This window comes from Verruconis gallopava, assembly GCF_000836295.1.
Source record: "Verruconis gallopava strain CBS 43764 unplaced genomic scaffold supercont1.22, whole genome shotgun sequence".
NCBI lineage: Eukaryota > Fungi > Ascomycota > Dothideomycetes > Venturiales > Sympoventuriaceae > Verruconis > Verruconis gallopava.
In genome coordinates this window covers 382,541-397,565 of record NW_015622158.1, presented here as the reverse complement: position 1 = coordinate 397,565, position 15,025 = coordinate 382,541, and the positions used below count along the sequence as shown (strand labels likewise).

General features: G+C 54.4%; 4 protein-coding genes across 5 annotated transcripts; 1 reads left to right on the top strand and 3 right to left on the bottom strand.

Annotated features, from left to right (window-relative positions):
* Positions 1-20: 20 nt before the first annotated feature.
* Positions 21-1,168, bottom strand: PV09_06461. 2 transcript variants are annotated; one of them, XM_016360102.1, is made up of 3 exons: positions 943-1,168; positions 584-888; positions 21-501 (listed from the first exon to the last, which is right to left on the bottom strand). In XM_016360102.1, exons 2-3 carry the CDS (start codon positions 668-670, stop codon positions 250-252), a joined length of 339 nt encoding a protein of 112 aa, XP_016212184.1. In that variant the 5' UTR covers positions 671-888; positions 943-1,168; the 3' UTR covers positions 21-249. The 2 variants fall into 2 exon arrangements, with proteins under 2 accessions (XP_016212184.1, XP_016212183.1); XM_016360101.1 differs by having other exon boundaries at positions 584-1,168.
* A 3,133-nt stretch (positions 1,169-4,301) lies between these two features.
* PV09_06460 (uncharacterized protein) lies at positions 4,302-4,829 on the bottom strand (the record flags this gene model as incomplete). The annotated part of the gene is made up of 1 exon (XM_016360100.1): positions 4,302-4,829. One exon carries the CDS (start codon positions 4,827-4,829, stop codon positions 4,302-4,304), a length of 528 nt encoding a protein of 175 aa, XP_016212182.1.
* Positions 4,429-11,308, top strand: PV09_06459 (uncharacterized protein). The gene is made up of 3 exons (XM_016360099.1): positions 4,429-4,955; positions 5,108-10,083; positions 10,137-11,308. The coding sequence occupies exons 2-3, from the start codon at positions 5,704-5,706 to the stop codon at positions 10,776-10,778; spliced, it is 5,022 nt and encodes a 1,673-aa protein (XP_016212181.1). The 5' UTR covers positions 4,429-4,955; positions 5,108-5,703; the 3' UTR covers positions 10,779-11,308.
* A 618-nt stretch (positions 11,309-11,926) lies between these two features.
* Positions 11,927-13,287, bottom strand: PV09_06458 (uncharacterized protein). Its single transcript, XM_016360098.1, has one exon. It carries the CDS (start codon positions 12,242-12,244, stop codon positions 11,930-11,932), a length of 315 nt encoding a protein of 104 aa, XP_016212180.1. The 5' UTR covers positions 12,245-13,287; the 3' UTR covers positions 11,927-11,929.
* Between the last annotated feature and the right edge of the window lie 1,738 nt (positions 13,288-15,025).

Here is a 15,025-nt window from a genome sequence, read left to right as displayed (position 1 = left end):
AACTTTGTTAGCAGGAGGTGGTTATCTCTTTATTTCTTACTCAAGCTTCCCGACATCGTGGATAATAGTACGTAGGCGACCAACACGTCAGAGGTGACCGCGCCAAGAAACCTTGTGGGTGTTAAAATCAGAGGGGAACAGTTAAGGCGTGATCGAAAGGCAACAACTTTTCTTGAGAAAGATGAACTAATGTCTGTGATTTTTGAAGTTAAGAGGCCGGCCGTCGAACCAGAGGCTATATTGCGTATGTCACGGCCGGTTGAGCCGCAGTCGCGCGCTGGAGATTACTTCGTTTCGACAAGGCCCGTCTGCGCTGATGGTTCGGCAGCTCGCGTCGCGGCCGACACCAGCATCAAATCCTCGCACGATCGAATCCATTTGAACCTTTTCGAAGGACTGCAAATACGCAGCTGAACGAGAACTCGGTCTTCCACTCCGCAGTCGTAGACTCCACCAAAGCGGACCGGTGAGGTCTGCAGTGGACTGGTCATTGCCATCGGCCTAGGGCAAGAATTAAAGGGAGGCCATGATGCGTACACTTGCACCCGTTCCCAATCTGACCATGCAAACAAGTCCTACGTACATGTGTGCATTCTTTTTCCTGAGACGGCAAATGCGGACAAGTAGTCCAATTTCCTCCACTTGTTGCAGAGTTCCTAGTCTCTCTCATTCCGCGTCAAAGAGCGGCACGTTTGTCGATCGAGACCCGCACGCCCTTGACGAAGGGCTCCTCGAAGTAGCGAGTCAAATTAAGCCGTGTGGACTGAAAGCAATCAAGGCGTTAAATTTAGGTGTGCTGTTGGCACAGGGTATGTCCCTCCGCGGAGGCAAGGGCATCACGATTCGCGGCAGAGGTCGAGGCAAGACTGCTCTAAGATTCACGTCCTCCTTTGCAATCTGTCAGTCTGCTCGAGGTCCTCTACTATGGCTGTTGGAAGCAACCGGTTGAAATTTTTACACCGTCTCCGGCTGATAAGACTGATGGAGTTCCGGCACTAGTCGTAGAGTCTCTGAATACGAACTAGCGGATGTTGAACAGGTTGCTGGTATTTGTTTCAATCGCAACAAAGAAGCATCCAAGCATGTGGAAATTACATTACTTCAATGGAAAATGTTCAAGAAAATGTTGTGGATGGATATTATAGGCTCTGTGCAAGGCGTGAAGTTGATAGGACAAAAAAATTCTGCGAGAGGAAAACTGAACGAAACATTCAATAAGAGTGGATTCCCACGTAGTCCCCCCAACATAGTCCCAGCGCGCCTCTTCCACACGTATCTTAAGTGAGTGGGAGCGGACTTGATTGTGGAGATGTGATCAGATGCAGCATCCCAGATATGAATTGCACTGACATTTGTGTATATCGATTTTTTTTTCCCCTCTAGCACTCCAGGTACCGCTCTGTCCAATTTCCAACGAAGTACAAATCTCTGAATGTTCTTGCGGTCCGTAGCGTGAAAAGAGCGTTGAACAGAGTAACAACCAGCTTTTCTCCGTATGCGAAATCTTAGCCGCTCAGACTTCGTGTTATGCCATCTCCAGTGTCTTGTATCCATCGCCTCGCTACCAGCGTTGCCTACAGCCGACCGCTCAACCGCTTGCGACGGAATTCCGCTTCCAGTCTTCTTCGTTGAGAAACGCAAATGGAAAGCCATTTGTTCGACCATTCGGCCCTGCAACAGATAGCGTAGATGTTCCAGCGCAGAGCAGGGCAAGGTCCCGTTACCCATCTCTTTACGACTCGGACATTCTGATAGAGGAAAGACTCATAGGCCCCAGATTTCTGTTTCGAAAATGGAGAGAGCAGATTTGCCTTCACCTTCGTATCCTTTACTGTCGTTGAGGCCGAGCCTTCAGGCTATGTACCGCTCTAAGTCTGAGCGAAGTCTGTCCTGGCGAGACAACGTTGCCACATTTCAGAAAGATCTTGTGGCTTCTGCAGCTACGGGTTTGCGGGAATTGCATCCGCAAGTTAATTTGTGGACAACAACGGATGGAGACCTCCAGCTTCTCATCCCGTCCCTGATACTAAAAGACGGGAAGTTGTACATGGCACCCGTGGGCACTGCCGGCAGACCTCAACACCAAGTTATTAGTACCTCTCGTTCTGCATGAAAATTAAAGCGCACTGACAAGAGCTGCAGTCGAACGGAAGCATGTATCATGGGCATGGCATAGATCGCATAGGTCGAACGCCGTGCAAAGGTTTTGTTACACGGCACCAGAGCGAGACTCTTTACCACTGGCTAGCCTACAGGATGAGCTTTCGGTTCTCCCGATCTAATCCTCTTGAGGATGAAGGATCCTTCGTCTGTATGATGCAAAAAACGGATGATTCTACGAGAGCAGTAAAGCAAGATGCACAGTGTCAAAAGACATCGCTGGAGCTGTGTGTCACGGCCTGAGCATCTGGGCGACAAGTAGCACTCAATGCGTGGGTCTAAAAGTCGTAGGATTGTTTCAGCGATCACCCGCGCGGGGAAATGGAAAGGGTCGCATGCTTCTACGTCTGTTCTAGGCCGGCCGACCGAAATGCGCAAAAAACCTGCATCTTGCGTCTCTGCCGACAAGAATACGTGTCTCCCGCCGAAAAGAAAAAAAAGTTTTAAGGTGGGTTACCTCCCGGCTCTTTTTGATCGTCCTTGGGCAGCCCTCGTGACAAGGCTGGCTTGTGTGGGGAGAACAAGGCTGTTGCGGCAGGAAAATCAATCACGACAACGGTGGCATCTGACGGTGATAGATCGGCGCCGCTGCTTGTGCCTGCCTCCAAGCACCCGTGCCAAAGACCCAGGGTGGGCGTGTGAACAGAGTAGGCGGGACTTGCATAGACTGTCGACGGGAGTTGGAGTCGAAAAGAGCCACACCGATCGCTCTCAAGACGTCTTCTGACGCGGCGATGTGCGGGTGAGGTACGGTTCAGAACGGAAGGGTGGTGGACGATGTGGATGCTTGATCCCTGGGGGTGATCAAAGATTGCCAACCATCGTTCGCCTTTCATCATTTCATCAAAGGAGACGTTGGATCGTGGCGAGCAAGCGACATTGGAGCATCAGCAGGCGCCTCTCGTGCACACAGTACGCACATGGGCCGAATAGGATCCTCTCTTCGCTCCAGGCTGCAGCTCTCCCATCTCATGGTCAGCTATCCATCTGCCCTCAGATCTCTTCTTTCAGCTCGTGTGCATGACGGGCGCTCTGGCACAAAGTACTTGTCGGCCATTGAGCAGGGCAAATGGCGGACAGCGTCGACGTACCTGTCCGTTTCGCTACGCTGACTGGCCACGGCGTGCGGACAGAAACGTTTGAATGGAGCAGGGGTGGTACATGAGTGGCTTGAAGCCACACTGCCAATAAACGCGGCTCCAGTAACACCAGAACAGCAGCGGTGCAGGCCAGGGTGGTTTATGCTGAAGCGACATGATTCGGCACCGCCGGTTCGGCATTAAACCCACTCATCCTCCATCATTCCACGGCTGGCTGGTCCATGACGAAAGGGCCAATGCGGGTCAGATGCAGAGAGCAGAAGGCAGGTGGTTCCGGGTGGGAATGAGAAGGATGTATTCAAGATGAGACGGCCGTGGGCCAAACGGAGCCCATGGACAGGGCTCGAAAAGCGTTTGAGCTAAGTGATTGACACGAGGGGACGCAAAGAAAAAAAAGACGACGATGATCTGCAAAAGCCAACGACTAAGGCAAGCCAGACGAGGCCGCTTTGGCGAAGTGGAGCCAGGGTGAGGGTGCGGATGGTGGTACGGGTCAATTTGCGAGCATCGCGATGACGAGGATGAGGATGATGATGATGAAGGTGATGACGGGGAGGGGGAAAGCGATAGCTGTTGTGTGTCGACTCCTACCGACTTTCGTGTTCGAAATAGTAGTAGCGTGCAAAGAGACGGCCATGGGCAGTTCTCTGAGACGCCTGCTCCGGTCCCATGGCGCAAAACGGCCCTATTTTGAGGCGTGGATACGGTGGGCGATCATGCAAGCCTCGTGCTGCACCGCCTGATGTGCCTTTACTCGCGATGGAACGGCTTTTGCCAGCGGCTCGCATGCCCGTATGCTCTTCGAGCGAGACCTAGTGCGCGTGTGGGAGTGGAGCAGAGAGGGCTCTGTTCAGACGAGCAGGACGAGTCTCTGAGAGCTGGCGGACTGCTCAGCAAAGCACATCCCGTTCGACACGTCCGCTTTGCGTGCGTCCTGGGTGAGCCAGTCCGTCGTTGCGGTCGTACGTGCATACATGGCACGGGCAATTGTGGGTTCCGCGCCGCACCCCTTGCTCCGCTGTTACGCCAGCGCTGCGCCTTTTAGCTGATTTTCACGCCTGATCCATCCGAAGACGCCGCCCTGGGCGAGCGTTGGGCCCTCTCTAATAGATGGTCCTCATCGTGGCCGGCTGTGGGGTTGGAGATGGGACCAGAAACAACGCGAACTGGTGCTTCGAGACGCCGTTTTGCGACCTGGGAAGGTTTTTTTTTTGTTGGCTGCCTTGCCTTCTTCGATCTTTGCATTGTCCTCCCGTCGTCGTCGTCCTCCTCCTTCTCGTCTCTGCCGCTGTCGTCGGCGTCCTCGTCGTCGCCTTTGCTTGCGGAGAGGCACAAAAGAGCGACCCGCCGCTGAATTCCGTCGCACGCGCCTTGAGAAAGGCCTCCAGACGGCGCCGACCCACGCAGAACCGCCGGGCGGAGCATCATCTCGTACTTGTGCCTTGTGCTTTGGCGGTGCGTGTGCGTGTGCAGCGTGTGTGCTGGTGCTGGTGCTGGCGCTTCCGTGTTGATGCGTGCCCTCGCCTCAGCCCTGGCCCGACCTTCTGCGTCTGCAACTCGCGCATCCATCGCTTGTGTTTCTGGCGAGAGACACGACGTTTCGAAGATTCCACTCTAGTCTGTTGATTCCAGGCTGGCGCTTTGCCTGCCCTCGTTCGGTCTGCTCCGCCTGTCGACCCAAAAACAGGCTCACCAGTGCGTCCCTCTCCAAGGGAGCAGCTCGCATCCGTTTCACGTCGCTCGCACGACGGGTCGAGGTCAACGACGAGATTCGATGTGCTGGTTTGCTTCCATGCTTGCGTGAATGCGTGCTCTTTCGCCCCAAGCAGACGTACTGAGAAACACAGGCAAACGTCCGTTGCTTATCGACAGCTTTGTGCCTATTGTTGCACCTGCGTGCCATCGCTACTATACATCGTCATCGCCCTCGCAAAATCATCTCCAACGCCCGCATCACCATAACCAACCAACGCGCAAATCCAACGACAACAACAAGAACAACAGCCACCGGCGCTTTAACGATCCAAGGTGAGACTGCCCAGTGCAGCCTCTTCCAACGACCTCATCCCCTCTCCCACCTTGCAACGGCTGCGATCTTACACTCCACCACCTCAATCACCGCTCGCCTCCAGAATCATCGGCCACGCCGGCCACGTCCATTGCGCAAACACGCAACCACGAGGCGCCCCCAATCTTCTGGTGACAACTCCGGCCCTGTCGCCCACCGCAACTTATCCTCTTGATCTGACGCCACTTCCCCGTCAAGAGGAAGACTGACTGAAACCTCGCCTCGGTTGCAGCCGTCTCAAGCCGATCACGAAGCTGGAATTATGCCATGCAGAGAAGCCGGAAAAGAGATAAGTCGGCTTCGAAGAACAGGCATTGGCACCGCCGCCAGCAGTAGGTTCTGGTAGATAGCAGCAGCAACTCGTTTGCCTTTTGAATGGCGGCGTCTAGCATGATCCGTCAGCAGCACGCACTGCCCGTGTCTGTGATGCCGACGCATCCTCAGCAACCGCGTCCTTCGAATTACGTGAGATGGGCTGCGGCACCGCCCTCACTACCCAACCTAGACAACTCGGCCATGACCTCAAACTCATCAACTCCCCGAGCCATCGGGACCGAGCACAGAAGCCAGCAGCCACACGAGGAACACACTTCGCGCTCCTCAATGCAATATGCGCGACCTTTGCAGCGAAATCAGTCGTACCCACCGCACGGGTCGCCCAAGAACGAGAACGTACAGCCGACCACATCTTCGGAGCACATGCTCAGAAGGAAGACGCCCAACGGAATCCTAAACGCTGCCTACGACGGCACGGCCGTGGAGCAGATTGAGCGCCCTCATGCTATGAAGCATATCCTTCTCCCGGCGTCGGATCAGGTCACTGAAAACGTTCTCGGTGGGACGTTGAATGGCAGCATACCTCTGCGCCCTCATGCTCAAGCTTTCGACCCGACCTATGGCAGTCATAGTTCCGGCTCGGTCTGGCAGCATAAGCCGTCGTGGATACCCTCACAGCCACAGGTTCCCCAGATTGACTCAATGTTAAACCAAATGCCGCTGCAGAATCCCAGTCTGCAATACATGCAGACTGGCCACCATCCGTTTGCTTTCATGCCACCACCACCGCAACCGTCTTTTGGCCCAACTGCATCAAACGACATCGCCCCTTTTGGTCCTTACTGGCCAAATGGCACATATGTCCCATACCGACCTGCGGCAATGCGAGACATGAGGTACTACCCTCAGCACACCACGAATTGGGCCGGCCAGGCGAGCCCTCTTGGTCACACAGCTGTGAACAGCGCGTGGGCAAACACCGGCAACCAGTACCTGGACATGTCAAATTTGAATCTCAACAGCCCGCAGACCTTTCTCCCAAGATCTGGAAATTCTCATGGCGCACCTGCGCAAAGAGGCAGGTTCTACGGTGCTGAAAACCGCCCGTTTGACGGTCATGGTCTTGGCACCCACGAGCCCATGTTCCCCCCGTCGAGACCGCAGAGGACCAGCACAGGATACGAGTCGGGGCTGGAGTCAGGCCAGACGACGCCAACGCCGCACAACTATCGATCATCCAAACCCTTGGCTGAATACGGAGCGGACTCCTCGAACGCAGAGCTGCGTGAAAAGATCTTTTCGTGGGCTCATTCTATCTACATCGATTTACTAAAGCACCTGCACGAGGCTCGTAGACGAAGCCATCACCGACACGGTGGCCAGCACGGTTCATCTGGCCCTCACATTTACCCTCGACCGCCTCGGCAGCCGGGAGTCGACTTCTCTAGACCGAGCAGACACAGGAGCAATTCTGAGTACGGCTCGCGCGGCATTCGGCACGATAATAGCGTGGAGAATGGCTCGACACGTCCGAACGCACCGCCGCAACTTCTGTCTAGACCGTATGCTGGTCGACATGGAGACGTGCCCAGTGCGTGGCCCGCGCTTGGTGTTCACCCGTCGGATCCACGCTCCACCGAGCGGCATCCTTCACTCCGGCGTATGACGACGTCTCTGACACCTTCGTTCAACTCGATCGTACGTGTAGACGCGGGACCGGCAGGAGACGCTTCGGCCGCACTGGGAACGCTCACGGAAATGTGCCGAGATTCAGGATGGACATGGATAGATGGTCTGCTTCTAGGTGGCTGTTTGGCTTACGCTCTCGGTGACTACACTAAAGCCACGGAGTGGTACACCAAGATCCTAGAATTAGATTCAAACCACGTCGAGGCCATGTCCAACCTAGCTGCGACGATGTTGGCCACGCATCGTAAGAAAGAGGCGGAACGGTTTTGGAGCCAGGCCGTGAAGCTGCGTCCCAGCTACTTCGAGGCTGTTGAGCATCTGGTCGGTCTTTTGTGCGGAGAGCACAGGGGCAAGGATGCCATCGCCGTGATTGAACACGTGCAAAAGGCTCTGCAACTGTCACGCGTGGACAATGGAGTTCTGGCCGACCACCGGAGCGAGACAGGCAGCTCCGTGAGCGAGACTCCGTCGCTCAACGAGGTCATGGATCAACCCGTCTTCGACTTCGACAAGGACCCTGATCGTAGCTCGAAAGACTACTCTGAGCTGCCAGGCTCGAATCAGCCAGGCTTCGGATCAAGCGGCTATTCAATTGCAGGTGCAGACAACGGCCGCATATTGCAGCTGGTTCACGCCAAGGGCAACATGCTGTACGCGATGGGCGACAATGTCGGCGCCGCAAAGGCATTTGAAGAGGCCGTCATGATTGGCGTGGGTCGTCAATTTGGTACCATCGACGGTCTTATCAAACACATTCTGACAATGGTAAATCGAGCGTCGGGACTGAGCATGCGCCCGTCGCCAACGGTGGATCCCATCCTTCTCACTCCGACTCAAGCTTTGGAAACGTCCAAACTGTGCTTCCCCAACCACGGCGAGCTCCCCGGCTTGAAATACATTGTGCGAGAAGGGCAGGGTAGAAAGGCGGTCGTATCGACCACCAGCAATTCGTTGCTGTCTCTGGCGAAGATTTTTCAGGACGGCATTGCATCTAGCTCGTCGAAGTCGGCCGTTTTCAAGACAACGTTTGGCGTCAGAGAGATTTTAGCATTGTACTACTTGTCTCTGTCGCTGCAGCCAAGCCCTTCCACCGCAAACAACGTGGGCATTCTGCTCGCTGGTGTGCAGCAGGTGGCTCCGCATTCAGCAACCACGGCAGACAACAAGCATCTGTATCCCGGCGTGGCTCCGGGGAGCGGCGTCCATCTTGCTCTACTCTATTACCACTACGGTCTGCACCTAGATCAGAAACATGCGCATCTGTACACCAATTACGGCTCTTTGCTGAAGGACATTGGTCAGCTCAGTCTGGCAATCCAGATGTATGAGCAGGCTGTGAAGTGCGATCCAAACTTTGATATCGCTCTGGCCAACCTTGCAAACGCTGTCAAGGACACCGGTCGCATCGCGGACGCCATCTCCTATTACAAGCGCGCCGTGAAAGCGAACCCGGACTTTGCCGAAGCCGTGTGCGGGCTTGCCAATGCTCTGAACTCGGTGTGCGGCTGGCAGGGAAGAGGTGGCATCGTGAGCAAAGATGGCTCGTACGATCGATGGCACGTAAACGATGAGAACATGCCTGTTGACGCAAGCAGGCCAGGTGTGCAGAGCTCGGGCTGGATGAAACGCGTCGTAGATCTCGTCGACAAACAGCTGGCAGACGGTGAGGAGTGGGCCAAAGGCGTCATATCGCCCGACTTCATCGAGACTATGCTGAAGTTCGTGCCGATGGTAGAGAGGTCGCCGCAGGAGCTGGTTGACCGACAACAATCGCTCAAGAGAGCCTTGCAGAGCTGGTCGGGATTCAAGTGGGAGGGCGCAAGAGTGGTGCGGCTCGTGGAAAGAATCATCAAGCGACTGAGATGGCGGTGGTACCACGACAAGTACGTGGATGGTCGTGAACGCCCGTTGGAGTGTTACAAGCGACCGACGCTGCCCTCCGCCATCACCATTCCCGCTGCGCCGACCGTTCTTCCGTTCCACACATTCACTTGCCCAATGTCCGCGAAACAGGTCCGGCATATCTCACAACGCAATGGTCTCCGGATCTCTTCCTCGACGCTCAAGGCACCCTGGCTGCCGGACACAGTGTATCGGCCACCTCCGCCTCCCAATCCGGTTCTTAGGGTTGGTTATGTCTCATCAGATTTCAACAACCATCCGCTCGCTCATCTTATGCAATCCGTTTTTGGACTTCACGACAGGCGCAGAGTCGAAGCGTTTTGTTACGCCACCACCGCGAGCGACAACTCCGTGCATCGCAAGCAGATTGAACGGGAAGCACCCCACTTCTACGACGCAACCACTTGGTCGACGGAGAAGCTGGTCAGCAAGATCGTAGATGACGGCATCCACATCTTGGTCAACCTCAATGGCTACACCCGCGGCGCTCGCAACGAAGTCTTCGCTGCACGTCCGGCACCCGTGCAGATGTCTTTCATGGGATTTGCAGGCACGCTTGGGGCGGAATGGTGTGACTACCTTCTTGCGGATGAGACGGCCGTTCCGGTCAGCACGCTTCGACCCTGGCGTCGCAACGTTGACATCGAGGACCAGATCGAGGATGAGCAGAGCAGCGCTGAGAATGATGACTGGATATACGGCGAAAACATCGTGTACTGTCGGGACACGTTTTTCTGCTGTGATCACAGGCAAAGTGCCCCAGATGCCAAAGAGAGGCAGTTGAACTGGGATGAAGAGCAGGAGCGTCGATGGAAGATGCGGAAAGAGTTGTTCCCAACACTGGCTGATGATGCTATAATATTTGGTAATTTCAATCAGTTGTACAAGGCAAGTTCTATACCACCCTCGTCTCATCCGAAAGAAAGCTAACAAAGTCTCAGATTGAGCCGACGACTTTCCGCACCTGGCTCCGCATCCTTGCACGAGTGCCAAAGGCTGTCTTGTGGCTCCTACGATTTCCAGACCTGGGCGAAACGTACCTCAAGCAGACGGCTGAGAAGTGGGCAACACCCGAAGTGGCATCCCGAATCATCTTCACCGACGTCGCACCCAAGCACATGCACATCTCTCGAGCGCGCGTCTGCGATCTGTTCTTGGACACCCCCGAGTGCAACGCCCACACAACCGCGGCCGATGTTCTTTGGAGTGGTACACCGCTTCTCACACTCCCAAGATACCAATACAAGATGTGTAGCCGCATGGCTGCCAGTATTCTCAAGGGCGCCCTGCCGAAGAACGAAGAAGGAAACAAGGCGGCGCGTGACCTTATCGCAAACAATGAGGATGACTATGAGCGCAAAGCTATCCTGCTTGGTAATTCTTTGACATATAATGGACATCGCCCAATTGGTCGGCTGGGCGAGCTGAGAAAACTCCTTTATGAAGCACGCTGGACCAGCGGCTTGTTCGACACAACTAGATGGGTTCGGGATCTAGAGGAAGCATATGAGATCGCGTGGGACAGGTGGATCAAGGGTGAAGGTGGCGACATCTGGTTAAAGCCAGCGAAGACTCGTGTCTGAGGTGCTGTGAGAGATCATGACTGTATGGGACGCGACATTGCGGACCACAAAGAACCGCCACGATGAGATTACGACAAGCAAGACTTTGAACATTTATTCGATGACGAACAAAACCTAAGAAGATGGAAAGCAAGCATTGTGGGAGGCGTCTGTGGTGCTCTTTTGTCCTGTATATGGATATGCTATTAGTCGAGCGATCTTTTTTTTGTGTTGTTTTATTTTTGATCTTGTTTCTTTTTTCAGTGGTCTTAGGGAGCGGAGTCGACTTGGAACGGGAAACCCATCTCAACTTTGTATCTGACGGGCGTTCTAGCGCAGGCGTATATGTGGATTATAGATACCTCTCTTCGCGACTGTCTTTCTCGCATTGTGGACGAACCACGCGGATCACGAGGCATTGATCTTTTTGTACGGTGGACAGCCGGGCACGTTTCTTTCCCTTCCTACCCGATAGACCAGTAGAACGGACACGGTGGCCATGCTGCCGCTTGGAATGGACATTGTTCGGCGGCGACGGACGTTCGCCTACATGCTATCAAACTTGCACGTCCCCTCACTTGGCCCCCTCCCGCTTGTGAACTGTTGGATGACTTGCCGGGCACATGCATCGGTCGCGCCGTCTCGAGCCATCTTTCTTGTCCGGCAAATGAGACCAAAATTCGCCAGCGCCCCTTTGACCCCTTCCCCCACCCCCTACGGTCGTCCTCTGAGATCTTACTTCAGATCGCCTGGGTGGGTGATATTGCTCTCTCCTCGCTCAGAACGGCCGACCCTCCGTGCGTGCTGTCTCTGGCTGTGGAGGACACAAGTCGGTGCTACTGTCCGGCGTACGCGCGCGTGTGTGTACACAGTAACGATGACAGGAGTACATCCACGGCATACGCGGACTTGCTTGCTTGACTGTCCGCTCGGTGCTTGCAACGTCGGGCGGAGAGGCTCTGCGCGTTGGAGCACGTACGGAAGCATGGCAACTCCCTACTTCCACCCCCTTCGCTCTCTCTCTCGCCGTCTCCCTCGTTAGGCTCCCTCTCTTCTGGGGGAGGCGTATGGGCATGTAGCTCTCAGTGAGCGACATTACGGCAAGAAGAATGAAACATGTGGACGATTCATCCAACAAGGAACGATCAAGAAACGAGGTCAGATTCGACGGGCTACTCTACAAGTTCGTCTTGGATGCTGCCGTTGGTCCCCTGAAGCACGTACGATCCAAGCTCATTCTTTCCAAGAGGTTCTCTTTGTTCGCTTTGAGATTCGCGAACAAATACGCACAGAAAACAGGGTTCTAACGAACCTTGTGATCGACCGTGCATTGTCTTCATATTTTCCCCCTTCGACGTAGATGTAACTCCCTGAAATTGATCAGCGACCCTTTGTACCACAGAACACGATGGGTTTGTGCTACGATAGGTGTGCCGCGCTGATGAATTTGCCCATGTCTCCCCGCCTCTCCCGAAAGCTGTGATCATTGCCGTACCTGCTGATCACGACCAGGGCAGCAGAATGTTAACAGACGGCTAAGCCGCGATACGAGTAATACGCATTCACGCCGAAGAGCAGACCGCGTGTAATATTGATCGTCACGCTGAATGACATCAGTTCGGCTGGAAAGTGTGAGGCGGATGGACTAAGTACATGCTCTACGAGGACGCGCAAACAAATGAACGGGCGATGCTTGTCGCATCACCGCGTTTATTTACGGCATCTTGTCACATGTCTCATACCAGCGCACGTCATCAGCGAGCCGATCCTCTCTGCATCATATTCAACGAACTACAGCAGTGTGAACCGCTGAGACAGCGACCCCATGATGGCTCCGTGGTTTGGGGCAAGAAATAAAGCGGGCAACATCATGACGAGGCCAGACCGGTCCTGGGAGCAGTGGTGGCTGATTGTCGAAAAAAAAAAGAAAATCAAGCAATACGAGGTCGGCGATTACCTTGACTCTCCCGCATCCTCTCCTGCTGGCTCCCATGCATTGACGGATGTTGCTTGCTTCTGTCGATTAATTTCGCGAAGTCACCCATATTCGAAGGTCATCGCGCGCATGGCCACGGTGTACAAAGAAAGGCTCCTGAGCGTTGGTCAGGGGAATGTCTCAACAACCGTGAGGGATGTCACAGAAGTACATCGCTATGCGCAGCCGTTCTCGAGTCTCTATTCGAATGGTCGTTGACCGGGACAACCTTGGAGCCTTGATTTAGCTGCGGGATTGAAAGGCGTCTTCATCCATGTACATCGCGGTTGGAGCCCAGCACCAAATCTCAGTCCCGGCCCTGCTCCACCCAGGATTTTTCTTCTTTTCTTCAACCATACGACCACAGGTACTGCGCATCCCACTTCATGCCGGGGACCAATTCGATTTTCGCAAGGGCAAGGTTTCCAGATCGTTGGGAGCGACCCTGACGGTCTGGAATAATAAACCCAGAGGACAAGTAGCGCTTCTAGGGTGTGCATGGTTCAAACGGTCAAACCAGGCCTACCCAAGATCCTGTCATCCGGACTCTACCCGCCAATAATGTTTCGGATGGATGTGACAGCCAGGCATGGCGTCTTTTTATCATGAATGTGCGGACACATCGAATTGAATCATCAGATATCTGGCCGAAGGACAAAGATCATTTTCCCATGGCAATAGCAGGCGCAATTATTGGGCGTTCGAGTACGTGCTATTGGCGGCAATAAAAGTCTGCAAACATGCCTGCTGCAAAACACCGATTCGGCTTTCCGAAAACAAACTTTTGTTGAACCGGTGTCCTCAGCATGTCGTGCTGATGAAGTGGCGGACATGACAGAACGAAATTTTTGCACATTGAGCGAAATGCAAAGAGTCTTTTGGTGTGTATCTGGTGTGTACAGTTTCAAGAATAGGTCACAGCGGCTAAGGAACGAAGCTTGCGTGAAACCATATGCGGAGCGTGCAACTGGTCGGCGAACCTAGGGTATGCTCTGCAGCGAATGTGCAGACGTGTAAAACTGTTCCCATTGCAGAAGCTTTGGCAAGATCCCGCAGCGATGCGGCAGCTAGTTGGGCAAGGTCTTACGAGATCTCTTCACTCAGAGGGGTTGTTGTAGGACAGCGCGTTGAACCATCCCAGCGGTAATGCAGCGATGATCCCCTGTACGACCTACACTTGCATATCGAACCACGTCGTCGAGGGAAGACTTCAGCCGAAAGACATGCCTTATTCCTCGCGTTGGGCTCCTGAAAGATGTTCCACGATGAGACCGCTCCCATGCCACGGTTCGTCATTTTTTTTTTCGTCAAAACCTGTACTCGAACTCGACAGGGAACCTGGGCGGTGCCGAACTACGGCCATCCTTGCATCGTCACAACATGTCATTTCAACTCAGATTCGCCCCTTTGACAGTTCCCACAGATCTGTGTTGTGACCGGCAGGGCAGCGAACAAAGGCGTCGCGCGGATAGCAGAAGGCTTTCCACGGATGAAAATCCCCCGTTCTGCACGTCCGATACAGCCTTGTTCTGTCCGCGAGACTTCGGATTTGCTCCAATGGCGAGGGGAGAGACAAGCTTGGAGCGGACTTGCCAGAAACGTGGCCGGAAGACGAAATGTACTTTTTTCAGTACAGAAGAATATTGCTTGATCCCGCAGAGCGTTGCTGAATAGGATTTTGTCACGACACGACACTCCTCGGGGGGTTCATTTTCAATGGCTATTGGAGCAAGCCTTCTCGTCAAAGTTTTCCTAATCCGTGCTGGCCTCTTTGCCATTCCTGTCGTAGGTGCATGCGTTGGATCCTTCAAGCCGCGCCGTTTTCTGATGCCTGTGCCTTGTCAAAAAGACAGAATTCGCATCTGCACAAGACCACCCCTAAGCAGTAGTCCCGCAGTTCTCCGTCCCATCGGCGTCTCCGTACGTTCTTGTTCTAAGAGTGCTCAGCTATCCACATCGAGCCAACGCTCAGCTGATGGTGGGAAAGTCTGCAGGTTAAAGGGAGCCTTTCCAGGCGCGCGTGTCGTTGCAAAGGGCTGAACATGGTGAAGAGAAAGCGAAGCCACCGCCGTGGGCGCACGACCGCGCGGGGCTGTTCGGTGTTTTGCTGACTGCGGCCATGAGCGACATCCAACGACGGTGCAGGAGACGGAGGCAGCGAAGAAAGATCCTCCCCAGAACAAGGCTAGCACTCTCCAGAAAACGACGGGACATCTGATCATGCAGGATCGTTTGCCGCTTTGGCGCAGCGTCCTGCCAAAAGCATACGGCACAGCGTGGCCAGGGTGCTCGA

Excerpts from the sequence above, each read along its gene's own strand:
- PV09_06461 (XM_016360101.1), bottom strand. The coding sequence starts at position 670 with ATGAGAGAGACTAGGAACTCTGCAACAAGTGGAGGAAATTGGACTACT. Across the intron at positions 502-583 it reads AGGAAAAAGAATGCACACAT|GCCGATGGCAATGACCAGTC; the intron begins GTACGTAGGACT and ends TTCTTGCCCTAG.
- PV09_06458 (XM_016360098.1), bottom strand. The coding sequence starts at position 12,244 with ATGATCACAGCTTTCGGGAGAGGCGGGGAGACATGGGCAAATTCATCA.
- PV09_06459 (XM_016360099.1), top strand. The coding sequence starts at position 5,704 with ATGGCGGCGTCTAGCATGATCCGTCAGCAGCACGCACTGCCCGTGTCT. Across the intron at positions 10,084-10,136 it reads ATTTCAATCAGTTGTACAAG|ATTGAGCCGACGACTTTCCG; the intron begins GCAAGTTCTATA and ends ACAAAGTCTCAG.